General features: G+C 38.8%; 1 protein-coding gene across 15 annotated transcripts in view; it reads left to right on the top strand.

Moving 5' to 3' along the window:
- The window catches only part of Sugct (succinyl-CoA:glutarate-CoA transferase), a 707,647-nt gene that overhangs the window by 662,158 nt on the left and 17,640 nt on the right, over positions 1-27,849 (top strand). For 2 of the 15 annotated variants that reach the window (XR_009587720.1, XM_060372764.1), the window contains one exon: positions 26,072-26,197. The exons of 11 other annotated variants lie outside the window; for them this stretch is intronic. Coding sequence is in view for 2 of the 4 variants with exons in the window: in XM_060372764.1 (XP_060228747.1) it covers positions 26,072-26,181 (110 nt within the window). In the remaining 2 variants the exon portion in view is untranslated. Of the gene's footprint in view, positions 1-26,071; positions 26,204-27,849 lie in introns of those variants that run through there. 2 more of the 15 variants (XM_060372772.1, XM_060372785.1) reach the window with 2 other exon arrangements.

Raw genomic sequence — 27,849 nt, 5'->3', positions numbered from 1 at the left:
TCGAGACGTGATCTGCAACAGTTCTTTCTGCCCTCTTACTAGTCTTTCCTGTCGAATTCCCTCCGGGCCCGGGGAAGGCTGGGAAAGAGAAATAAAAATCACAAGGAGTTGGGCTTCACAAAAGCAACAACGAAAGTCTGTCTCCCCAGCTGTGGAAACCATGCCACCGTAAAGGGAATGGCACTCGTCAAGGGTGCTACGGATCTTACCAGCCCAAAAGCGGTCCACCCTGTCACAGATAGGCACTAGGGGCGTGAAAACCAATCTTGTCTTCTAGCCTAAGCACCACGATGACATTGATCAACACATCGTTTTGAAATGTTCTCCTGGTTTCTGATGTGGAATGTGCGCTGTGTCTACTGTCATCTCTTTGGAGCTTAAATCCAAACACCGCCTGTTCTGGGAGGACTCCAAAATAAAACAGATAACTGGACTATGAGAGAGCAGAACAGTAACAGTGAGCAGCAAGGACAGCTCATGTGCTGGCTTTCTGCCTGTAGAAGAGCTGGTGCTTATCACCCAGGAGTAACACAACACTGCCCAGGGGCACTACTTCCTGCCTCCTTGCGGGCAGAGGGACAGAGTGCAGTGGAGCCAGAGGGGACTGCAAGACCAGAGTCTGTGGGGTTCTTTCTCTGTCTGAGAATTTTGAGACCAACCATTAATGTCCCCCCAAACCTTGGTTGATCCAACTTTCCTTTCAATAGCTCCTCAGTAAGAAAGGGGTGAGGAGGAAGACATCAGAGAGAAAGTACATGAGCCACAGACCCGGACCCGGTGCTGAGATTTCAAAGCGTTCTCTAATCTCTCTCTGTAACAGTTAATTCCTCCTCCTGTTATTCTTACTTTCTAAACCGACTCCTTTAACAAAATAAAGCAATCAAAGCAAAACAGGAGCATCTTAAGAACACAAGGTTGACCCGAGGGGGGGGGGAACTCAGAAGAGAAAAAGTGCGGTGCTCAGATTGTTTCTGAAGATGCGCTTCTATGATGGGGACCTGAAGCGTGTGCTGAAGGCCTGCTCCACAGAGCACCTCTCTGGCCTCAGTGAGAAATTTGCCTGCCTCTGCTCAGCGTGTCTTCCTTTTAAACTTCGTTTGGGGCCTATGGGATGACTCAGCAGGTAAAGGTGACTGCGGTCAAACCCAACAAGTTTGAGTCTGATTTCTAGGGTACACGTACATGGTAGACAGAGAGAACCAAAGCGTGCAAGCTGCCCTGTGACCTCCCCACGTTGCATTAAATCTGTGTGTTGTTTTCTAGTCTATAGCCGATTTCTTAATACTAACCCTGCTGGTCCAGATACATGGGAGATCTTAACATGTCCAATGCTTTCTTCAAAATTTCACTATTCCAATTTCTTAAAATCTCCTTGGTTTCGTTTATTTCTAGATATTTTTAAAACTATTCTAAATGGGGTATTTTCTTAGCAAGTTCACTGTTGGTGTGTGTGTGTGCACTAAAGCTATTGATTTATTTATTTTTTGTATGTTTCTTTACTGAAACTATCAGTTATGGAAGTTTTTGAGTGGAGTCCCTGGGGTCCTTTAATTATTAGAATTGTTTCATCTGCAACTAGGGTTGGTTTAAAATCTCCTTTGTAATTTTATCCCTTTTGTATTTCCTCTTGTCTTTTATTCTTGTAACCAAGGCTTGGAGCCCTTTAATGAGGAAGAGTGGGGAGGGAGGATACCCTTTTCTCATGCCATATTTTATAGAAAATGGTCCCAGTTTTTTACTGTTTAGAACTGTGTTGGTTATAGATTTGTCACATATATAGTTTTTTATTATGTTGAGGTGTGTTCTGCCTATTCCTAGTACTTTTAGAAGGAAGGTGTGTTCAGTTTTATGTGCTTATCAAGATGATTGTGTGATTTCTGCCTTTAAGCCTGTTAATATGGTGGGTTACATTTATTGTTTTGTACAAGAGTTTGGTTATGATGTATGTTGTTCTTAAGGCCATCTTGAATTGAATTCAGTTTTGGTTTTAAAGAGTTTTACATCTATGTTCTTCAGGGAACTTTTTTTTTCTGTATTGCTGTTGCCCCACACCCACCTTTTCCTTGTCCTTCTCTTCTTCCTCTGCCTTCTTCTACTGCTATTTCTCTGGCTCATCCTTGTTCTAATCCTTGTCCCCTTCCTCCCTTCTCCTTTCAGTACTATTTGTTTCTTATTTTTAACATCATTACCATGATATGTCAAGGAGAGTTTCCTCTCTATTTAGAGTTCTAATAGTTTCCTGTCATTTTATGTCTATTCATTTCTCTAGATCTGGAAAATTATTGGCAGTAATTTGATTAAAAGCTTGTCTATGCCCTTGCTTTTTGTCTTCCTTCCTATTTCCCATGTATTCTTAGATTTGGTTTCTTGAGTGTATCCTACTCATCTTGGAATTTGTTTTTCTTTACACAGTTCTGTGAATGATATAGGCTTGATCTCCACAATACCTGATGTACATTTGATTCTGTTTGTTGATGAAACTTTCTTCCCCACTATTTATTTTATTGATTCTTTTGTTTCCAGAATTTTGTTTGGTTATTTTTCTCTTTTTCTATTTCCTTGATGAATTTTTTCCCAATATTTTTAATTTTAAATTACTTTTGAAAAATTTTATACAAGTACTGTATTTATTTACCTATTTCCATAACTCCTTCACCTTCCAGTTCCTCCTGTGTTTCTCTTCCTCTCAAATTTATAGCCTCTTCTTCTTTAATTAATATATCTGTATGTATGAATATATATATGTGTGCATGCATGCATGCATCAGAGAGAGAGGATTTAGAGATTCTCACATCATATATGTGTGTTTAGGGCTGACCACTTAAGATGGGTTAAATTATCAGGGGCCTCATCTCTGGAAGAAATGGATTCTTCCTGTTTCAGCAGCCAATACTTGCCTACAGCATTTTATATAGGGATGGGACTTTATGAATTTCTCCCCATCTTCATTGACATGTCAGTTAGTTTTTTGTTTGTTTGTTTGTTTGTTTGTTTTAATGCAATTCTTATTTAGGCAGCTTCCCTGTCCTTCAATAAAATCTAGAATATGAAATCTTGCAGTAGCTCTTCTGGACATTTGGCTCTTACAGTCTTTCCACCTCTTCATCCATGATGTTCCTTGGGCCTCAGATGTGGGAGATGTGTTGGATATGTATCAGTGGGATACACACACATACACACGTGTGTGCACACACACACATATACTTGTGTAAAATTTTTCAAAAATAATTTAAAATTAAAAATACCGGGAACAATTCTGCAAAGAAATAGAGAAACAGAAAAATAACCAAGCAAGCCACATATGTATATGTGGACTCAAGAAACCCACAGTCACATATTCTGTGTATTTTGATTGGTTATAGGGCTATGTAAGAACCCAGGGGTTCTCAGTCTCCTAAGACCCTTTAAATACAGTCCTTCATGTTGTGGTAAACCCTAGCCATAAAATTATTTTGTTTCTACTTCATAAATGTAATTTTTAAACTCTGATGAGTCATGATGTAAATATCTGATAAGCAGGATGTCTGATGTGAGACCCCCAAAGAGGTCAAGATCCACAGGTTGAGAAATGCTGTAATAACCTTTGCTGCAAAAATGCTTTTTGATGAAGGGTGAGAGTCATCTGTAGGTGGAAGTTTCTTCTATATTTTTATTTTCTGTCAAAGGTCCTGATTCTTTCACCTACGTTGTTAACTTACTAGTCTATATCTTGAATTAATTCAGTAACTTTTCCAATTCTTGGATCAAATTCTTTGATTGTTTATTTGATTCTGTAAGTTGGTTTTTGATCCTTTGCAATAGTCCTTTAAACTCTTTCTTTGGAAGCTTAGCTATCTCATCATCTTTATTTTCCAGTGTTCTGAGGCTATCAGCTTGTGACATTGTAATAATGGAAGTATGTCTCATGTTTGTGTGTGTGTGTGTGTGTGTGTGTTGTGTTGTGTTTTCTGACTCATGGAGTCTAACTTCCAGTTTGTGGCTTTTTTGCTCTTTCCAACTACTTTAGTTTGTTTTGTTTTGTTTTATGAGTTTTGCTGGTTGGTTTTCTTTGCTTGTATTTATGTTCAGGAAGAAAGTTGACTGCAATAGTAGCTATGATGGTATGACAAACACCACAATGTTAACAGCAGAGAAAAAATCTGTCTATAAGTAGACTATGCCTAAATATTAGAACACACGTGTGTCTTTCCACAGTGTCAACATTTATTAAGATGATACATTCACAAGGTAGGATGATTTCAAAGGCAGTACTTTGCCTGACAATCCTACTTTGCTTGGTAGTCTGGCTAAGGGGAATATGGATTATTTTATCCCAGTCTTTCTTAGTAATATTGTCTCACATCACACAGTCTATCTGTCTATGTGTGTCTGTGTATGTTGAGTGGATACTAAGGGTGACAAAAGCAGCACCAGAGTTCTAGGAGGTTACAGAAGTAGGATGATAGAAATGCACATAGAGTCTGTATTGATAAGATAAGGAATCAATGTCAGATGCGGGGAAGAAACTCCCACTTTGTGCAGACTGCCATGGAGTTGAGGTAGAGAGTAACCCTGCAAAGAAGGCCAGATGAAAGGGTAGGGGCAGGTCCAGAGCTGGACTGGGTGGGCAGATGGAGAGCAGATACTAAGAAATGAGCAGGAGGATGCATAAATGGCACTTAAACAGGCCATGTCAACAGGAGAGACTAAGGGTTGAGCCTGTGGTCCTTGACACACACACACACACATACACACACACACACATACACACACACACACACACACACACACACCAGGTATGAGATGACAGGTCAGTGGAGGCCATTGCCATTGCAGTAGTGTGTGTCTACTCCTTCACACACACACACACACACCAGGTATGAGATGACAGGTCAGTGGAGGCCATTGCCATTGCAGTAGTGTGTGTCTACTCCTTTTAGGGTACAGATGAAGGAGTTATTCTCTTTCCTCACTCTGGTGTGTCTGATAAGTTCTTGGACCTGGTTTCCCTGGTATGATTTTAATATGCCTACAGTCTTAATTCACCCTGATGAATTTATATGGCTGCACCTTTTTCCACTTCCGGGCATAAGTTGTTTATCAGTCTGTGCTGGAGGGGTGTTGCTGGACAGATGGTGGTGTTTGTGGATCCACCCAAGTGCACAGTCATCCTCCATCCCCAAAATGGAGTAAAAACTGCTTGTGAAATAGAGCTTCTCTGGGAAAGGCCCTCTGAAAAAACACCAGTTTACACAATATGGAGTGACTTAGTGCAGGGCCCAGACGGATGTCAACAGCTGTCTTCTTCACTTGCGTTCCTGTAAACTTAAAAGATTTATTAATTTTTATTTTATGTGTCCACATGTCTATGTGCACCACATGTGTGCCTGCTGCTGTAAAGTTTAGAAGAGGGCATCGGATCCCCTGAGACTGGAGTAACGGATGGTTGTGGGCCACCCTGTGAGTGCAGGGACCTGAACCTGGGTCCTCTGTAAGAGCGACAAGGGCTCTTAGCTCTCCAGCCACATGCACAGTCATCCTGAAGTCTGTACACAGAGGTGTGGGGTCCTGTTTGTCAGTTGAGGAGAGTCCATATTGAGTTGTAGGGTCGGACTGTCTAGTGTCACTTGCTCTGAGGTTTCTTGAGTCCCAACTAGGTATCAATTCTTGTGACGTGGTGCCTGTCTGCTTCCACCAGTGTAGCTCTGTTTGCAGTCACCTACTGTCGAGTCTCCAGTCTGGCTCTTGGGTCCTCTCAGGGCCACCTGTACCACCTCTCTTATCCCAGATGCTTGTGATTTTGGCACCCCATTCTGCTACTGCTGCTGCCACCTCCTGTTCCTCCACTCTGGAGGTGCAGTATTTTCCTTATCCATTTATCCAGCTATGACTGAGCTAAGTGTTGTCAACAGTACTGTGATGAGCATGGGGTTGCAGCTTTTTCTGTTGTTCACTGGCTGATACTCTCTAAGGCCTACGGAGAAGGAAAGGGAAGAAGGGTTTGTGGAGTAGACATAACTTTACTTGCAGTTGAAATGAACTCAATAGAATGCCAGAACGTTCCCAAGTTCAAAATTGGGGTTAGAGTGCCAGTTATTTTGTTTTTAGTATTTTCAATATTTGAAGCATTTCATGACATTTTAATTAAAAAATTAAAATCAGTAAGAAGTTACAGAATTGTAATAAGAAGAACTTATTCTTCCGATGGATTCTTCTTCTAAATCAAAAATAAAGTTTTCCGTTCTGGAACCCAGCAGCCTACAGACCTTTACATGCTGTGGTGTGGTGTGGTAAGCAGTTCTCCTCAGCTCTTGACTCCTGGGTGAGCTCACCTGGTACTTGACTTCAGACCATCATTGTGTCCTGGTCTTCATTCTTCCTTGACCAGCTCCGGTTTCCATATGGACACATATTGAACTCAGCTGTTCAAAACATGGCTCTGACTTGCCCCACATTGGTCTCTGTAACATCGTCTGCATCACCCATCCCATCAAACTTACCTAAACTCCACAATTTTCAGTCTTCCTCAGCTCCCTTCTTAATCTCATTTTCCACAAGCATGCATTTTTTTTTTTTTTTTAATCATACTCAACTCTGTTGTATTCCAGAATCCATGGTGAGGGCTTGAAAAGTCTGTATCTCCTCCATGCCCTGGTCCCAGGCTTTATCTCAAAGCCCTTCTATTAATCACAGTCACTCCCAAAAGTTTCCTCTCTTCTTTCCCTCAGGCTACCACCATCTCTTTTGGAAAAGGTTTCTTTAAATCACAAACTCCACTATTCAAGAGCTTCCAAGAGCTTCTCTGTACTAAGAACCCAGAGGAAGTCCTATTAGCAGTCTGTGGAATGCTCAGTAACAGCTCGTAGTTCACTCCCATTATCTTTGCAGTAGTCCCAACAACTTTCTGAGAATCAGCTTAACTATCTTAGTCAGGTCCAAGATGACTGACATCTTGTATATACCCCTGCACTTACCTCTGCTTGGAGTCTTTCTACTTCCATAATTTCCTTCCTTCCTTTTCTGCTCAAATCTTAGGTTCTCTGATCATCCCATCTACCACAACACCCTGTTATTTCCTGTTGCCATTAATGATACTCTGCTGTGTTTACAGGAAGCAACCTAGCATAAATGTCCTCTGAGAGGCCCCACCCAGCAGCTGATTGAATCAGAAGCTGAGACTCACATCCAAGCATTAGGCTGAGCTTAGGGAAGTCTTGTGGAAAAGTGTGGGAGGAAGGATAGATAGAAGGACCCGGAAGGGACAAGAACACCACAAGAAGACCAAAAGAGTAAACTAACCTATGCCCATAGGAGCATACAGAGACAGAAGCACCAACCAAAGAGCATGCATAGACTAGACCTAGGCCCCCTAAAACTGATGGGCAGTTTGATTTTCATGTAGATTCTTTTAGTAAACTGAATGGCTGCTGTCTATGACATGGACACTGTTACCTACTTTTATTTTTTTATTTTTCTTCACAATTTATTCATTATGTATCCCAATTGAAGCCCCCTCCCCCATCAACTTCCCCAGTCCCACACTCCCTCTCTCTCCCTTTTATTCCCTTTCCCTAGTGCACTGAAAGGGGGAGTTACCCACTATTGCCATCTGCCCATAGCTTGTTAACTCTCATCAAGACTTCCTGGATCCTCTTCCTCTGTGGCCGTGGCCGAGCAAGGCTCCATCACCAGGGTTGAGTGATTAAAGAGCAGTAAACTGAGTTCATGATAGAGGCAGCCCCTGCTCCCTTCACTCAGAGATCCACATGGAGACGGAGCTGTCAATTGGCCACATCTGAGCAGGGGGTCTAGGTCCTCTCCATGCATGGTCCTCCGTTGCTACGTCAGTCTCTGCAGGATCCCCAGGGCTCAGATCTTTTAGTTTTGTTGGTCTCCTTGTAGGGCTCCTATTTCTCTCCATATCCCTCTATTCCCCACCCCTCTCTTCCTCCATAAGGCTCCCTGCACTCTGCCCAAAGTTTGGCCCTGAGTCTCAGCATCTGCTTCAATCCCCTGTTGAGTGACCCCTTTCAGAGGACCTTCTATAGTAGACTCCCATCCTGTTTCCTCTCTTACACTGCTTCTGGTGTCTATTCTATTGCTCAGCTATGTTCATAGCAGTTTTATTTGTAATAGCCAGAATCTGGAAACAACCCAGATGCCCCTCAATGGAGGAATGGATATAGAAATTGTGGCACATCTACACAATGGAATACTACTTAGCTATTAAAAAAAAGAAAACCATGAAATTTGCAGGCAAATGGATGGGACTATAAGAAATCATCCTGAGTGAGGTAACCCAGAAACAGAAAGACAGGCATAGTATACATTAACTAATACACAGATATTAACTGTATAATATAAGACAGCCATTTATAGACCAAAAGAGACCTAGAGACCTAGGGAGGATGCTAAAATCTCATTCAGAATGTTGCCTGCTTTTCAATCTCTTCTCCCTAATGGGGCTGCCTTGCCTGCCCTCAGTGGATGAGGATGAGCTCAGTCCTCATGGGACTTGATATACTGGGAGATATACTTGGTAGGGGAGAAAGGGAAGGGAAATAGGAAGAAGAAGGTCGGGTAGAAATGAAAGAAGAGGAGAAAGGGGGATACGATAGATTGGGATGTAAAATGCATCTATAAATGAAAAATAAATCTAAAAAATACACACGCAAAAAAAAAAGAAAAGAAATAAATGAAGATTAATCCCAGTGTCTTACAAAGTAGAAAACAAACAAAATGGGTGCACCGATGCCCCAGCAGAGCTCTCGAGCACACCAGGGTAGGAAGGCCACTTGATTTTGATTCTCACACAGGTGATGACTGACTTTTCCTTCTCCGCTGGGGTCTGACATCACAATCTTTCTTGATTGGTTAATTTTAAAAGAATTGGTACAAAGGAAATGAAGGAAAGAGGAAAGGGGTTGGATGCAAGTTCCCAGAATGCAGCAGGGCATTTGTGTAAACTAAAGTTTTACCAAGTGTGGTGCAAGTGGGGTTTAAAATATTTGCACAAAGATTTTTACAAGGTGAAGGAGATAAAGAGATTTGAATTCTTTGTCTTAAATAAAATTATACAGTGTAGAAAAATCTAATGTTTCTTATATCTATATTTATTCAAATAGCAAATTAATACTAGTTTTGATCAGCTGCTCACAGGCATTCACAAATATATTAATTCATTTTTCTGGAGGCATCCCAGAGAATATAGCATTGTTTTCTGCTTTCCTTTACCAGAGACTCTGCTAGTCATATTTTCATAGTAATTTGATCTTCACAAATACGCAGAGATGTCAACATTGTCAGAATCTTAGAGTTGAGAACATGGAACCTTTCAGAAGGTTGACTATGTCTTTTAATCACAGTTTCTAATAAGCTCTACAGTGTACCCAGGCCTACCTCACACCAGTCTTTACTTTTTTAAACACATTCATCTCCCCTCTCTAAAATTTGCATATTCAATTTCTACAAAAGGCCTATAAACTTTCAACAGCAGTGACTTACTCAGTTTTCACTGTCTGGTGAAAACTATCTCCCCTCTCTTTCTTTATTTGCTCTTTCTGATCTAGGAGCTTTCCCTTTTCTTCATTGCTTATGGCTCTTGTAGTCTCAGAGGAACAATAGCCTTCCTGGGCCACCCAGAAGTTGGATATAAGAGAGCAGGTTAGGTCAGAGAGACCAAGCCTGGGAACAGTTCGTGCTGGAAGACAGCAGATGCCCGACTCACAGATGGGTTTGTTTCCTAAAATTTTTTGGAAGGTTGTCCTGTGAAATCTTAAATACACTTCCCCATCGAAACAATATTATCAATGATAGATAGGGTCTTGGGGGCAAGGGGAAGCCTTGTGTAATGCAGATGTCCAAACAAGATACTGCTAGATAATCTTAGAAGCCCTAGAATTTACATGGATTCTGGGAAAAGCCATTTCTGTTCCAAATGGGGAAATAAAGAACATATTCTTTACCTCCAGCTTCTATTTCTCTGTATGTGAGAGTCTTCCTACTTTTTACACTCAAGTAATCCCAACGTCAACACAGATTGTGGTATATTTCTAGGGTAATGGAGTCAGGGAAGGAAGAGTACACAACTCTTGTTGTCCAGAAGGGATAGTTGGGGGTTCCTGGGACCTGTAGTGTAGGGGTACTCTGGTAGGACTGTGGTCTAGGTACATACAGAAGTCATTCTGGCTTCAGGGCAACAACAAATGTTGGATGGGACACTGTCTAATGAGAAGTCAGGAAAAGAATTAAGCAATATGAGGAATAGAAGTTATTTACCTTAAAAGAGCTCCATGTGCAGAGGTGTGGGTGTCTAGTGTAATCTCTCAGCAATGCACCTTAAGAGAAGTATCCAGAAATAGAATCTGGCAGCCTTGGGCTTGATCTTTTCTTTGAGAGAACCCAGGCTACCAGAGCTTTGTTACCGTTCAACAGTAATTAAAAATTACACTCCATCCCATGGGCCAGAGTGCATATGAAATGTGATAGTGATGGCCAAGACACAGTGATCTCACTGAATGCCCAAGCTAGTTAAGTTAGAATGACACAGTGGACCACATGTTCTCGAAGAACTGATGCTAACAGCTGAGATCATGATGTCAGTAGTATTTATTTAAAAATGATGCCATGCACACAACAGGTATTATATGGAAGAGATGTATTCGATGGAGGTAGAGAGATAGAGGGGGAAAAGAAAGAGACATGGTGGGTAGCCCCCAGGAAAGAAAATGAGGTGGAGAGAGCAAGAGAGGAGAGTAAGAGGAGGCAAAGGGGCGGTTGGTCCTTTCACAGCTTGTGCATACGTAGATGAACCACCGCACACCTGGTGGGTGACACATGATGACATCATAGGTTACTAGGCAAACCAAAGTAGGTTGCCTATATGCTAAAATATGATAAATACAAATTCTGTGTCTTCACTCAGATAAACAAAAACTACTTCTAGTAACATAGGAGAATCTAAAATAGAATTCAGCCCAGACATTTCACTGGTCCAGAACTTCTTATTTCTGGCCATTTCTATCTCTTGGACCTCCATGTCTGCTTACTAGCAGCCCCTCATTAGCCCAGCACCCCTTACCCTGATAGAGTGTCTCCTTTCAGAAGAATTTACATTTCCTCTTTGTTGTCCCACCTCTTCTGGTGTCTATCCTATTTGCCATTTTGAATGAGATTTAACCATTCTCCCTAGGGTCCTCTTTAGTGTTTAGCTTCTTTAGGTCAGTAGATGGTTATCCTATATTATATGGCTATAAGAGAGTGTACACCATGCCTGTCTTTCTGTTTCTGGGTTACCTCACTCAGGATGATCTTTTCTAGTTCTATCCATTTGCCTGCAAATTTCATGATTTCCTTGTTTTTAATAGCTGAGTAGTATTCCATTGTATAAATGTACCAGAATTTCTGTATCCATTCTTCAGTTGAGGGGCATCTGGGTTGTTTCCAGATTCTGGCTATTACAAATAAAGCTGCTATGAACATAGTTGAGCAAAGGTCCTTGCTGAATGGTGGGGAATTTTTTGGGTATATGCCTAAGAGTGGTGTAGCTACATCTTGAGGTAGTGCTATTCCCAATTTTCTGAGAAAGCACCAGATTGATTTGCAAAGTGGTTTTACATGTTTGCACTCCCACCAACAATGGAGGAGGGTTTCTCTTTATCCACATCCTCTCCAGCATAAGTTGCCACTTGAGTTTTTGATCTTAGCCACTCTGATGGGTATAAGATGGAATCTCAGAGTTGTTTTGATTTGCATTTCCCTGATGACTAAGGACGTTAAGCATTTTTTAAGTGTTTCTCTGCCATTCGATATTCCCGTATTGAGGATTCTCTGCTTAGTTCTGTGCCCCATTTTTTAAATTAGATTATTTGGTTTGTTGGTGTAATTTCTTGAGTTCCTTAGATGCTGAAAAAGCATTTGATAAAATCCAACACTCATTCATGTCTAATGTCTTGGAGAGATCACGATACAAGGCACTTACCTAAATTTAGTAAAGGCAATATACAGCAAGCCTATAGCCAACATCATACTGAAAGAAGAAAAACTTAAATCAATCCCACTGAAATCAGGGAAAAGGCAAGGCTTCCCAGTCTCTTCATATCTCTTCAACATAGAACTTGAAGTCCTTGCTAGAGCAATAAGACAATTAAAGGAGATGAAAGGGATTCAAATTGGAAAAGAATAAGTCAAAGTATCACTATTTGTAGATGATAAGATAGTATACATGAGTGACCCCCAAAATTCTACCAGGGAACTCTTACAGCTGATAAACACCTTCAGCAAATACAAAATTCACTTTTTTTTTAAAAAAAAAAAAATAAGACTCAGAACATAAGAACTAACAACCCAAAGAAAGCTCTTTTGTGATGTAAAGTTCCTTACATAGAATGTAAATGCTGACTTAATTTGCTTCTATTACAAGACTCCTCCTTGAAGGAGAAGACAGCTGGCTTAGTGCTTTATCATTTTAACTAGTACTGGCACACAAACTACCTAATATCCCAGATCCCTGTTTTTTACTTCTAGACTACATTGTATTTTTAAAACTAAAATCATCATTACAAAACATTTTCATGTTGGGAGAAGCATTAAGAATAATTATGACTATTTCTCTAGTACGCTTCCTTTCCAGGATGTTGCTCATGCTCCTCATTAAGGAACAGTCACCTGATCTGGGGTCAGGCACTACAGACGTTCATTTGTTTCTGGGCTGAAAGAGTCCATATGAGAGCTGGGTCTGAGGCCTCCCAGCCGGGCAGTAGTGCAATGCAGCATCTGGACTGCTGAATTCTCCTCTCCCACAGATATTGCAAAGAGCTTTCCATTAGGTGAAGGACAGTGGGAAACACCACCTTTAGCTAGACTCCACCCTTTACTATTGTTTGGCAAGCAACAGAACCACTGTAAATGTCTCTCAGTGCTATTTCACTATGAGATGCTAAAACTGCCCACTGTGAGGACTAAGACTTGTATTACCCTTGTATCCTCTCTGTGCATGAATTCTCTTCTGTGTAAAAACTTCTTGTCTTATTTTTTAATCATTGCTTTTTGGCTTTTTGGGAAACGTGAAGTATAATTTAGGAAATTCAGTAAAATTGAGATTCATAGGTATTTCTTTGTGGCTAAAGCAGAGAAGAGAGTAATTCGCCCTAGTAAAGTTGGACTGCATATGGATGGTTGGATCTGTACTGTGAAGGTGTTAAACTGGGGGTGAGGATGGGTAAGATATTTTAAAGGACACATCACTGCCCGTCTTCACTAGAATTTTAACAGCTACATGGAGAAAGATATAGGAGGCTACATTTTTGCATATAATACAGAATCTACAAGGTTGATGACTTAACCACCAGAAGTGTTCAAAAGTATGTTAGTGGGCCATTGCATAGAGACCTTATTATACTTAGTATAGGAAAAGCTTCAATTAGATGGTACAGTGTGCTATATCAGCCAGATTGGAAGATTTGGGTTAAAAGACCATTGCAAATTAACTGGTATGTTTACTGAAGATGCCTTGAAATGTTTTTCTATAAAAATGGAGATAATGCCTAGCTCAAGACAGAAGATAAAATATATGTGGTATGAGTACACAGCGCATGATTCTTAATTTTGGTACTAAAGTTAAATCATTAGCTATAGAGGCACAGTAATAATCAAGGATTTGAAGTCATGAAATAGTTTCAAAGAACATTAATTGCCTTAAGATGCAAAGATCAAAGAAACTAAGTTATCTGTTACAGGTAAGGATATTCAGGCACAAATGGATAACCAGGCAGAGAGAGAGTATGACAAATGCTCTCACATGACAAAGAGATCTTTCTTCCCTTGCCTCTGGGAAGCATCATTGGTGAAAAGATGTATTTAATAGAATATTTTGAGACTTTGTACTAGTTCCTTAAATTGTGTAGTTTGGGTTGTCTATTGCTGGGCTGGGATGATGGAAATGCATTTTATGTTGTCTAGAATGACAGCCTCTAGCCACGTTTGGCTTTCAAGGCCTAGAAATGTGCTAGTCCATCTAAAGAATTTAATCTAATTTAACTTAATTTGGTGTTAATGTAAATTCATATATGACTGAAAGACTTCATGGTTCAAAATACTGACTGCTACTTTAACTTGCTGGCAAATCTGCGCTTTGGTCTCTTATCTCTTCTAGATTTATCTAAACTATAAAAGCAAGTGACTAGTAGAATGAAAACCCAATTTCTGTTTTACAAAGTACGTGTTTTCTGTTTTACAAAGTACGTGTTTTTAGTTTATTTGTTTTAACGTCTTCCTACTCACATTCTGAATTCAGTACCTCGGGTTTTCAAAATTCTTCTCAAATAGCACCTGCTCTAAGTACTGTCCACATACACGTTCATGTACTGATTAAAGAAATTAAGTCTGGCTGATGTCCTGTCCTCCTTCCAACAATGCACACTTCTCTTTCCAGTTTCCAGAATCTATTTAAGTGAAGAACAAGCCTTTGATGCCTGCTATAAATAGATTCATATGCTATGATAAAGGAAATACCTACATTGACTTATATAATTTTATTTACCTTCAAAATTTATATATAATATAATCAATTATATGCAATATATAATAAATATATAATACATAGTAAGTATATAATATATAAATATATAATTATTATATGTATATGCATATATATATGTATATAAATTTGAAACAAAGTCTAGTCCTAGTGGCTAATACCTAGCCTGAAGTTAATCTTCATGAGTGTATTCTAAGGCTCTTGTATACAAGAGATAGAAGCTGTAATACTTAGAGATTAGTGTTGTTAAAGAAAAACCTCAAACTCTGCACTGCTCCAGTAAGAAAATTTCCCCTCTGGTGCTTTTGCTCGTAACAATGCAAATTCATTTGAGAGGTTAAAGCATGAACTTAAAGCAGCATCAATGGGATCATGCTCCAAAATGTTCTCCCAGGAAAGTCTGTTCCCAGATTCAGCCACCAAACCGTGCCGAACCCATCACAGCTATGGTAGAAGAGAGGCAGCTGATTTCTCAAGCTGGCAGAACTTTGGCAGGGCGTTGTTTTGCAGGCATACAGAATTGAAGAGTCACAAGATCAAGGACGTAGATAGCAACTGAGATGAATCCCTACTTGATAGGGATTGGATTCTCTGCAAGAAAATTATGAGGCCATTGTATAAATTTGAGGTTGTTTGGGCAGTGGTTACACACAACTTTAATCTCAGGGAGAGGCAGGCAGATCTCTATGAGTATGAACTAAGTCTGGCCTACAGAGTGAGTTCTAGGACAGCCAATGAATGCTTCACAGAGAAACCCTGTCTCAAAAAACAAAAATAAATAATTGATTAATTAATTAAAAAATAAAGTTGAGAAAGTGAGGCCTAAGTTGAAGTAGAGACATCAGGAAATTGTTTGAGTCTGTGGAACATCATACAATTAAAGCTGCAGATATAATATGGAACCAGTCCAAGAGAGAGGAATACTGTGTCCAAGACAATGACCCTGGACAGAAAGAGCCATCCAAGCTTGTTAGAGTGAAGATGATGTCATCATGAGTCCCAGATGCTGGACATGGTCCTGTAGTGTTTAGTTTTTGCCATGATGGATTTCAGTCTTCCTCAAACTGTGAGCCAAAATACATGTCCTCTTCCTTTAGTTATTTTTGTCAACTATTTTGTCATAGGAAGAAGAAGAGTAAATAATAGAGTTTGTAATAAGAAGTAGACAGCATTAATCAAGCATAAGATATTACTGGGATTTTAATTTTCTTTTTATGGCTTTTAAAATTAATTTACCTTGTGATAACTGTAGATTTACATAGAATTAAAGGAAATAATAATAAGAATTACCTAATTTTATTCCTAACCATAAAATCTGACATCATTCTAACACAGTGTAACAGAATGATCCTGGGCGTATTTTCTCCATTTGTTATTTGATTTGAATTCGTGTGTTTAGTTCTATGAAATTTCATCAAATGTGTAACCAGAGTAATCAGTGTGGAGATTAGTTCTAGTGCAGGAATTCTTCATGCTATCCAAACTTTTAGATGCACCAACTCTTAACTCCCTTCTCAGTTCTATGGTTACTTTCAAACACTACTAATTTCCAATTAGAATTTTGTTATTTAAAGATTTTGAAAGGAATTACATTGCATATATGCCAATTTGAGGAAAAAAATGGCTTCCTTAATAGGCAGATCTTTGAAATTTGTGAATGCTGTATATCTTTTATTTGAGCTTCATTTCTTTCATCAGCATTTTGTAATTTTCAACATAATCATCACATGAAATATTTAATTGATGCCCATTTCACTTTTTATAGAACAATCGGGGATGATAATGTGCTTTTTATTTCAGTTCTCATATTTCCTTGTTAATACATAGAGATGTGACCAGTTTTTCTGTGTTTATTCCAAATCCAGAGTCCTCTCTCCCCCACCTCTCTTAACTAGGGCATTTGTCTATATGATTTTGTTGATTGGAGCCTGATACAGATGATTGTGTCATCCACAAATGTGCACAACTCACTTCTTCCTCCCCATTGTCATTACTTTAATTCTTTTTCTTGCCTTATTGCATAAGCTTTTATTAAACTTTGTAATTCCTTGTTGAATAAGAATGTTGAGTGAGGGGATCCCTACCTAGTTTCTAATCTTGAAGGGAGTATTTTCTTTTATGGCAAATAAGATAGTACCTGGAAAATTTTGCTACTGTTCTTGTTTTCTTAACTTAAAAAAAAAATGACATTGAGGAAGTACCTCTATTCCAACTTTTTTATATTAGGTGCCAAAATATTTTGAATATATTGAAATTATCAAGAAACTTCTCCTTTTGTCTATTAATATGATAAATTATACTGGTTGATTTTGCTCTGCTCAGTCAGATTCACATAACTGGTATGAATTCCAGTTGATCATAGAATATACTTCTTTTTATATATTTATCATTCACATATTGAACTTTCCAAGATAGACATACACCTGCATAGCTTCCTCCCAGTCACATTTCCCACATTATACTTAGTCATATCTTTAGTCATATCTTAGGTCCAGTCCATCTCTCCTCCTGGTTCTAAATCCTATCCTGCCCATCTTTGCTCTCCTACTCCTCCCACTTGCTTCCTTCTTCTCCCCTCTGGACCAGGATGTCCCACCATATTCTCTCCATTGCACAATAATGGTTGCTTGTTTTATTCAAAATACAGAGAACAAATGGTGGCATGTTTACACAGATTTGAGACAGGTGATGCTTAGAATAAACATCGCAATGCAATGATTGAAACCAGGTAGTGGGGTAGGGAAATCAGCATTTGAATGAACAAGGGTAAATTGTGTACATTCCACAAGAACATTATACCAACATCTCCCCCTTTAAGTCCAATAAAAGGTTCCTTTTCTTTTAATATAATAATAATTATAAAAGTTATGAAAACTATTAGGTAAGATTTACCTGTGAAACATCCAGTTCATGTGCATTTGGCACTTAGGAAAAGTATTTGATTATCTATCCTATTGTGACAAGTTTAGAGTTCTATACCTAAATTAACTTTTATCCTTATTGGTATTACCTATATGACAACATTTTCTTTAATTCTTAACAACTTAATCTTAATTGTGGAACTATAACTATTTGGTCTTTAACCCCACCAGAGACTTAAGAAGGAAAAAAACTAGTTACTGGAGTAAATAGGAAGTGCATGTTAACAGCTTCCAAAAAATAAAAAATTGACAGAGACAGTTTTCTGCCTGACCAATCAATCACCCAAAACTCTCTATAACTCTGAAGCATCATCTTCAGCCTCCTGGCTTACAATCTTTGACAGACATATATGTGAAGTAGGAACTCTTTAAGACTTGCTTACCCTGTCTTGGCAGAGTTCGGCAGTTGACTTGTCCTGCATTTAAGCTTGCCCATTTTTGGCAGAATTCTGTCTGTCATAAAATGAGGGCATTTTCTTTTTGCCAGAGTGGCTCATTTGCCACATTTGAAGCCATCTCCTTATGGAGGTTCTTCAATGCTCATCATCTTCTTTGGGTATACAGCTGCCAGGAGATAACCTGTCTCTTTGTCAAAGAGTCTTTAAAATAATGAAGACATTTTAAAATGACATATTTTGTAGGACTCTGAAGTTTCTGAAGACTGCCTATCTTTATGTAATTGACCTGTTGACAAAATCATATTTATCTGTTAAACCTAGGGTGTATACTCCTGTGATAAAGTAGACTAGTGTCTAACACGACTATGAGTTGACTAACTATCAATTAACTTCTATTACCTAATACCCTAAACAGTTTGTAACAGCAGTTTAAAATTTTGGAAGTAAAGTTGAATTTGTATTAATATACTAAAATTTACCAATGTATTAAAAATACTTATTTTTGCATCAATATACAAAACTCCTATACCAGAGTTAAAAATTACTTTATTTGAGAATAACAAATAAAGCCTTAAATTGAGTAGATTCAATAATCTACCTTTTGTCTTATTATTCCTATAAGATATACCCATGTTCCCCTTTCTTTTTTTCAATTGCTTTTCTCCTTATCTAAGAAAGATAGAGAAAAGAAAAAGGAAAAGAGAAATCCCTGAGTCTAACCTTGTTTTCTCTATAAGACCATTAATAATTTATAGCCATCTCCCAATGATAATAAACATACATTGCCACAGAAAACAACCAAAAACCTACCAACCCCTCCTAAAAGGAAACTGGACATTGTTCTCATGAATTTTTTTTTTCCAGCATACTTTTTGGACAAGCAGAAATCCTGTTAGGGAGCCCAAAAGAAATGGGAAAAATGTTTAATTAAGCAAGCATTAATATTTGTGGTCCAGTCTTTGAATGTTGAGAAATTTCAGGTTTAATAGAAGCCCTTTTTGGAATAGTCTGAAATGCAGGACCAACTGAGATTAGTAGCTTTCTTCAAAGTTCTCTTGGGAGCAGATTTTGCTGAGAAACAGCAATTGAAGCAGTTGAGGCAGGAACAACCAGAATGCTGGAACATGCAAGGTGCTGGAACAGATGTGTCAATGTCTCAGCACACTGGAAAGATGAATTTTGTCAGGTTTGATCCAGTATCTCTGGTGTCCAGTCCTTTTGTTCTGCAAACATATAATTTCTCATAAGAATTATACAGTCCTAAAATTATAAATGTATGAGATGTATATGATGGAACAAAATTATAAACAAATTTTGTCTATGCCATTTAAAAGAGTGGCATAATAAATTTTGAGGATATTGTAGCCAGGGATTTATTGGCCATGTATTGTTGAAGTTCTGGCTGGAGACATTTTTTATGTCTCAGTTAGTTTCAGAGTTGTTCCCATGTGAAGGTATCAGCATTTTATGTTAGCTGTTTTGTTTGGTCTTCTTGATTTCTCTCTTCTTGTGTGTGGCCAAGGTCTTCAGGTGGACTTCCTCTGTCATATTTGATTTTTATTAGTTTTGATGGAACCCATAATTTCTCTGTTCCTGTATTAATATGTGCAAAACCTCTTCCCCAGCATAACACATTCCTTGTTCTCCATTTTGGAATTAGGACATTTACACACTGCTGTAACTCAGCACTCCTTTCTAAATTCCACTGTGTCTTATCAGCTGTGCTATTTATCTCACTTTAACATTTTAAAATTGATAAGTCATAATTTAATCTATTTTGGGGAGATATTACATTTCTCTTCTCTTTTATGACCATCTTTTAAAAATTACTGTTAGGTATTTTCACAATTGTTTGACCTGTAGACTTATAAATTATATCTGTAACAGGTTTCATGTCATAATGTCTAAATATTGTTCAATTCCACTGGATATACATGCATGCTGAAATACCATCAACCCCAATTTGCCAGGGCATCTCCAAAACATTTAACATCTGTAACAATTGTGTAACCTTAGGATCATGTTCTCCAGAATTTAAGGCAAAAGCCCACTGTAATTTTGAATATGAATCTAAGGCATGGTGCATATATTTCAGTTCTCCAAACTCTGTAAAATGGAGTATGCCAGCCACTGTGTGACCTTGTTCTAAGACAACACTAAACAGGATCTGCATTTCTACTTTAGCATATAAGGCCTTCATCTAGTAATTGAACCTTAAGAATACACATGCAATATCCTGTCTGACCAATTTGGTGTATAGCCGAAGACTTTCTCTCCAGCATCTTAATGGGCTGCCATTTTGCAGTATCTTTAAGCCTCTGTGGACTTTTCTCATATAGAACCACCTCTTTTGGTGTTATTGTAAGTACCAGATTGGATTGCTATGAAGGCTATTTTGATTCAAAGATTCCCCCCAACCTCTGTTCTGTGGCCTTTAATTTAGCATCTATTTTTTCCCAGTCTCTTCTTTCTCCAAGTTTGTCTTAATCAGATCCCTTCCAAAGAGGACACAAACTCAGATGGTATCCAGAAGCACTGTGTCATTGTGTCTTCCTCCCTTTTCAACATAGAAAATCATCTTTTTAAATCTCAAACCCTTTCCCTAAGGACTGTACTTTCTTAGATGCAGCTTCCCTTTCAGATCTTACCGGTTCAGATGCTTGAGGCTTTTCTGCCTCTGGTTCCTGCTTCCAGGGAGAGGTATTTTTTTTTTTCTGTCTCTCTCACTGGATCCTGAGTCTTTCCTCACTCTGGAAAGTTAATGGGTCCACAAATGTTTGCTCCTCAGACCGGCAAGATCCCCTTCTCAAAGGGATTTTACTTTCTGCCTTGGCTGGCAAAGTCTGGCTTTGAGAAGCTTCCTTCTTAAAGAGCCATTTTTTCCCTCAACCTAAGGAAACTGCCTCTCTGGGGTTTGTATGTATCAATTTTTGTTCTTCTGCAGCCTACTGAAGGCCTTGTTGCTCTGCAGGGGTCTGTCTAATCATGAATCTGTGAGCACCTAGTTTAGGAACTGCCCTTGCTTTGTTTTTAAGGAACAGAGTGGACTGGAAAAGGGGAATGGGAGGAGACAGGCAGGGAGGGAGGGCAGGGTTGGGAGGGAGGGCAGGGTTGGGAGGGGGCTACAGCTGGGATACAAAGTAAATAAATTGTAATAGATAAAATTATATTAAAAAACTGCTCTGTAGTTTTACTTTCTATGTAAGTTCTTGCTAGATTACTGTAAATTAAACCCATGTTGGCATGCCATTTGTTGTGGGTTATTAATATTTATTATTGGCTCATCTTTTAGTTAAATAACAGTTATTCCTAAGCCAGCTGTATATCCAAATCACCACATAGAGAATAGGATTTATTTAATTAACCTAGAGCACAGTGCTGGGCAATAGTTTCTCCATCCTAAACCTTCAAGCATGCATAGCTTCCTCCCAGTCAGATTTCTCACATTATACTTGCTTTTAGTCATATTTTAGGTTCAGTTCATCTCTCCTCATGATTCTAAATCCTGTCCTGCCCATCTCTGCCCTCCTCCTCCTCCCACTCGCTTCCTTCTCCTCTCTGGACCAGGATGTCCCACCCTATTCTGTCCTTTGCACAGCATTGGCTGCTTGTTTTATTGAAAATACAGGTAACAAATGATGACATGTTTACACAGACTTGAGACAGGTGTTAGAATAAACATCGCAATGCAATGATTGAAACCAGGTAGTGGGGTAGGGAAATCAGCATTTGAATGAACAAGGGTAAATTGTATACATTCCACAAGAACATTATACCAACATTTCCCCCTTTAAGTCCAATTGTGCTGTTCATTTCTTCTACACCGTGCAGGCTTCTGACCAATAGTCCTATAAATTAAAAGTGAATTGTTGATGACTTTATCACTAGGTATGTAATCTGATGTTTATTCTCATGGGGCTATCAGATTTTGCTTTCTGTTATTTGAAACTCTATTATAGGATATGTGCACATTTAGGATTATTATGTTATTATATTGATCATGTTATCATTGTAAAGCATCTCTTTCATCTCTTGTTATTTTCATTTCACACAAATCTACTTTATAGCCACTTGCTTTGTATCAATTAGTGTCTACATGATATAACATGCTTTTAGCCTTTCATTTTTATGTTACTTATTAAATTCAAAATGTTTTTTTTTCAGAGCAGCATATTTTTTAATCCTTTGTGATAACCTCTAAGTTTTAGAGGCCAGAGGGCAACTTGCAAGAGTAACTTCTCTTCTACTTTGTGGGTCCTGGCATCTAGATCTGGTTTGTTAGGCCATACACAAATGCTCTTATCTCCCGGGCCATCTCACTGGCCTGTTTCAGTACTTTAAAAATGCTGCTTCTTCTGCTTTTCATGGTTTCTGATAAGAACTGACATAATTCAGGTTGTTTACTCCCTGCTGGATAAATGCTGCATTTTTTTTTATTCTGTTGCCTTCAAAGATTTCCTTTGTTTTCAAATGTTAATTGTGAGTTCCCACAGCACTGATTTCTTTAGATTTATCCCACTTGAAATTTGTTTACTTGTTGCAGCAGCACACTTATGTTTTTCACTAAATTTGGAGAACTTTTCAACCATAACTATTTCAGTCCCTCTCTCCCTCACTTTGTCTTCTGATACTCCAACGATATGATCTGCTAGTTTTCTCCCTGACTCCACAGGAGGGAACACATGTTTGATACTGTAAACCTGATTAAAACCAACAACAAAAAACGCATGGCTGGGGAGATCATATAAATGGGGAACTTATTCCTCTTTGACTAAGTTGACATGGTGTCAAACTGCCTCCAAAGTATCTGTATTTATGTCAGATAAATAAATAGAGGCTAGTCTAGCTGTAATTGGAGGAGGCTCTTCTTGTAGTGCAAAAATTCATGGCTGCGCTAAAATGCAGAGAACAAGTGAGAGTTGGATGCTCAGCCCTAAATAAGAAAATTATACCTCTTCCTAAAACTCAAGGAACAGCATGTAGACGGGGTGGAAAGAATGGAAGAGGTCAAAGATAGGAAGAAGGGCTGCAGATGCTTCCTCCTGAGTGGGACACAGATCATTCCAATCATGATCTCACAGCAGCTGCAGGTACCTGGAATGGACCTAACTGCACAAAACTGGCCCTGTGAACTATTAGCCGTGGATCAGGGAGAGGGATGTGCTTAACTACTGAGTACTGATAGATTCTGGGAGAAGGGAATTCAATATCTTTATTGTGTTCACACTAGTGAACCTGTTGGGTCCCAATGGATAGTTCCAAACCCAGGGGCACACAGTTGGCCTTGGTTAAACTCAGTGGGTCATAAAAGAAAATAAGAAGACATGAATGTAGAAAGTTGTTTGTAGGGAGGGAACAGAGCTGACAAGGTTGGAAAGAAAAGAAAAGAGAAAAAGAGGTAGTGTGAGACTAATCAGAACACATTTCATATACGCATGCTAGTGACCAAATTTAATCGATAAAAACGGAAATAAACAGTTTTATTATTGTTATCCTAGCTACTCACAAGCCTCCTTTAGCACTTTTTCAGTGGTTTCTCTCTGCTGTAATACTGATAGGTTTGATTGATTTGTCCTTATATTTTCTATCTTCTTTAGTCTTTACTGTTTGGCTTCTCCATTGTTTTTTACATTTATGTACTTCTTTGTTTGAAAAAAAAAAGTGCTACTATATTTACGTCATTTTCACTGTCTCCTCTCCAGCTTCTCCTGTGTCCCCTGCCTCTTCCCTCTCAAGGTCAGGACCTCTTCTTTTTAAAGAAAAAAAAGATGCATATATATTATATATACATATCTAAATATAACCTGCTGAGTATACTTATTGTGTTCAGGGCTGATCTCTTGGGATTAGAGTTCCTATCAGGGGGCTTGTTTCTGAAGAAAACGGATTCTCCCCACCTTCACAGACATTAGTTGCCTATAGCTCCTTCTTTAGGGGTGGGGCCTTTTGAGATCCCCCACCCCTTCATCCATGTTGGGATGTCATCTGGTTTTGTCACCGGGCAGGTCTTGTTTAGCCGAGGACTTTTTTAAAATTTCATGGGTGTAACCCTGTCATCCATAGAAGGCACTATCGCGTAGCAGACACCTCATCCTTTTTAGCCCTCACAAACGTTCTGCCCTCTTCTACGGCGTTCTCGTTGTTCTCCGCATTTTGAACATTTGTGAGTTTTTGTGATGGCATCCAGCTGCTGTGAAAAGAAGCTCTGTTGATGAGGAGAAAGCAATGTCTAGTGTGAATGTAAAGGTAGGGAATTACACTGGTTTAGGGAAGGAGCATATCTACTTATCTAGATCTAGATCGATATAGATATAGATATCTTCTCCCCTAGGGTCCATAATCATGTATGTAGGGCTAGGTTTACAGTATCACGTGTGAATTCCCTCCTTCTGGGTGGGCCATACATACAATTAGATGGGTGTTGGTTACTGCCAAGATATGTGCCACTATTGTACTGTTGAGGGTGTCTTGCCAGACTGGTCACTGTTGTGGTTCATAGACTTTACATTCAGGTAGAACTTTTAATTATTTATCACCACTGACAGCTTGCATAATACCTGCAGATTCTCTGAGAGCTCCTCAGGCCGGAGGCTTCTGGGTCAGGTCCTTCTTCAAGTCTTGGAAGCCATGTTTACAAAATGTATGGTGTTTTCAACAAGTTAAAGTCTTATCTTCAACCTCAGGGAGGCAACCAAGGGAAACGGCAATAGCCTATAAATTCTTGGAAGTCTCCTGGAGGCCTTTTGTAGAGGAATTTTATTTAATCCAGCAACATGCCTGCTCAGATCAGATCCAAAGACCTTCTAGGTCTGTGTGATCAATTGGAATGCAGACCCACCTTTAATCCCTCTGGCTGGAATGCAGACTTGCCCTTAGTACACACCTTTAATCCCAAACAATGACTTCTAATTGAGACAGACAAGGTGATGAATCAGAGAAAGATTTGACAGAATGAGTCAGAGATAAGATATCCCAGCCCTCATAAGAACCACTCAGACGATACAGCCAACCAGAGTTCAAAAAAGGCTAGAAAGGGTGAGTTTATTTAGCACCTGGCCTCTAAGATGACAATTACATCTGGCGAATAAAAGGATGATAAAGAAAAATAGGCGAGAACCCATTTTCATTGCTGTTTGCTTCTTACTACCAGGCTACTTCTTGCTCCTGACACTGTGCTTTACACATTTGGGGCTGTATAACTTCAAACTATGAACTAACATAAACCTTCCTTTTTCTCATTGCCTATGTCTGGTATTTTGTCAACATAAGAAGCAAAAGGACTAACATAAATACATAGAACATTTGGGGCAAAGATATCATTTCCCATATTCTGCATTAGGAACCTCCAAATAGTCAAAACTGACAAAACCAAGTTTTTACATGCAGTACTTAATACTTGAGAAGCAGAAGTCTTCTGCTGATCTTCTGTGTAGGAAGGAAGGATATTGGGAACCATTAACTGTTCCTGCGTGCATTGATGCTGAATTCATATCCACTCAACTGAACTGACTGATCTAATCCGAATTGCCACTGCGCTATGCCCAATGACTCCCCCCTGACTGTCAACTGACTGACCTCAACACAACTGAACCATCCCATGCCAATGGCCGTTCAGTTTGTGGCAGTTCAGTCAGTTCAGTTGAGTGGAGTTGAATTTGGTGGAGCTCAATTGAGTGAGTGCAGTGCAATGGAGTTGAGTTCATTTCTGAGTTCATGCAGAGGCAGTTGAAGCCAGAGAATAAGAAACCAGATACTAGAAGCCAAGCAGAGCAATTCAGTGAGGACCAGAAAGAAGCCAGATTGAATCAGTCAGCTTGGAGTTTTGAGCAAGAACAGCTGAGTTGAACCAGCCAACCAGAGTTCAGAAAAATCAAGAAAGGGTGAGTTTATTGAGCAGTAAGCCCCAGAGATGATAATAATTACATCTGGGGAATAAAAGTTACATTTATAGCCCCTGACCAACAAGTTGAAGAAAGCTCTCTCATGGTTTTTGTGTGTTTGTATGCTTTGTTTTGTTTGTTAGTCTGTAGTTCTTTGGAAGTGCATTTTCACCCCCAAATGGTATAACTTTATATAACCAATGTCATATATACGTGTGTGTGTGTGTGTGTATGTGTGAATGAGTAGGTGTATGTATATAGCGTATAAATTATAAGTAAATATGAAATATGTAATCTAATGAATTTTTAATAATCTTTATTGTTATTGATCTCCTTTCTGTTCCTCACTATTAATAGTACTCCTTCAACAAAAGAACTTTAAATTCCTGAAGAAAGAGATTGAGAAAAACACTAGAAGATGGAAAGATGTTCCATGTTCATGGATTAGTAGAACTAATAGTTTTTAAATGAACATCCTACCAGGTACAGTTTATAGATTTAATGCAATTATAACCAAGATGTCTATGGCATTCCTCAGAGAAATAGAAATAATAAATCCTAAAATTCATACATAACCGTGAAAGATCCCTGATAGCCAAAACAATTATGAGAAAAATCAAGGCTGCTTGAGGAATTACTATACCAGATTTCAAGCTATATCATTTTCACTCTTTGGTTGAGCCTATCCGTATGTTTATGGAGTGAGGGTTGCTGACTTTTGTATTACTGGTTCTATAACTCCCACTTGGTTGTTTTAATTTTAATTATTTTTTGGTTAAGATTTTCTAACTTCCCATTTATTTCAAGAGAATTCATAATTGCTTATGAATTATTTTTATGACGCCTTATTGGAAATTTTTGTCTTATAACTTCAATATTTTTATTGATTTAGGCACTGATATCCATTGGCTGTCTTTTCTCACTCAAGTTGTGATTTTTCTGGATGAAGAGTTTTGATTGTATTCAGGATATTATAAGATATTTGGATATTGCGAAACTCTAGACATTTTCAGACATCTTGACCCAGCTGGAATTATTTGGCCATGGAAGTAGACTTTTTTCCCACTACTGTTTGGCTCAAGCAGGGCAGGTATTGTCAAAAAGATTTGTGTGTCTTTTTGGTATCCCCTCTCCTGGTGTTCTGAATAAGAGGAACAGGCCTGCCTTGGCATTTGTTGTCAAGGCCTGCAGCTGCTTCTGGCTCACCTTTTAGAGGCTTTTATGTTCGCCTCTAAGGATTCCCACAAGCTCTGTTACCTGTTTAGTGTGTTTAACCGTAAGAGGGAGGCTCTGAGAAGAACAGTTATTTTGTTCTTGCCAAAGCTTGAAGTTTAATGTATTGTGCTTTATTTAATATTTTGTTTACATTTGATATTCTGTCTCAGTAATATTTTTGCAATCTTGCACAAAATCAGATAAGAGCCACTGAAAATATTTTGATTTAGTTGTTATTTGGAAAGCTCTGGAATATACTTTTTGGTTTGTTTTTTAGTTTTGTTTTATTTACTTTATTTGTTTGTTTTTTTTAATTGTTGTTTTGTCTGGGCAAGTTGGAAATTGGAAATTTGAGGTAAAAAGCCTTTTATTTACATTTTAATAAATACTGAAGGCAGTGAGGCATATACCTTCCTTTGTGTAAGCTATTTTTCAATAATAAGGAATAAAGAAAGCCATTGTGGTCCTTAGTTTTTGTGTCATCTTGACATATGCTAGAATCATCAAGGGAGAAGGAACTTCAGTTGAGAAAATGCATCCGTCAGGTTGCCCTATAGACAGGCCAGTGATTGATGTGAAAGAGCCCAGACGACTGTGGGTGGTGTTTCTCTAGGCAGGTGCTTATGAGTATAAGAAAAGAGACTGAGCACATCGCTACAAGTCAGTAAACAGCATCTTTCCATGGCTTTTGCTTCAGTTCACGCCTTCAGGTTTCTGCATTGAGTTCCCACACTGACTTCCCTTCATGACTATAGGTTCTAACCAAATAAGCTCTTTCTTCCTCAAGTTGTTTTTGATCATGGTGTGTGCTGCACAGTTATGTCAACTTGACTCTTGGCACAAGCTAAGGTCATCTAGGAAAGAACCTTGATGAAGAAAATGCCTCCATAAGATCAGACTGTAGAAAAACCTGTACAGCT

This window comes from Meriones unguiculatus, chromosome 19 (genome assembly GCF_030254825.1).
Source record: "Meriones unguiculatus strain TT.TT164.6M chromosome 19, Bangor_MerUng_6.1, whole genome shotgun sequence".
NCBI classification, from domain to species: Eukaryota; Metazoa; Chordata; class Mammalia; order Rodentia; family Muridae; genus Meriones; species Meriones unguiculatus.
Note: the sequence above shows the minus strand (reverse complement) of the source record. Positions and strands in the feature narration are given on the sequence as shown.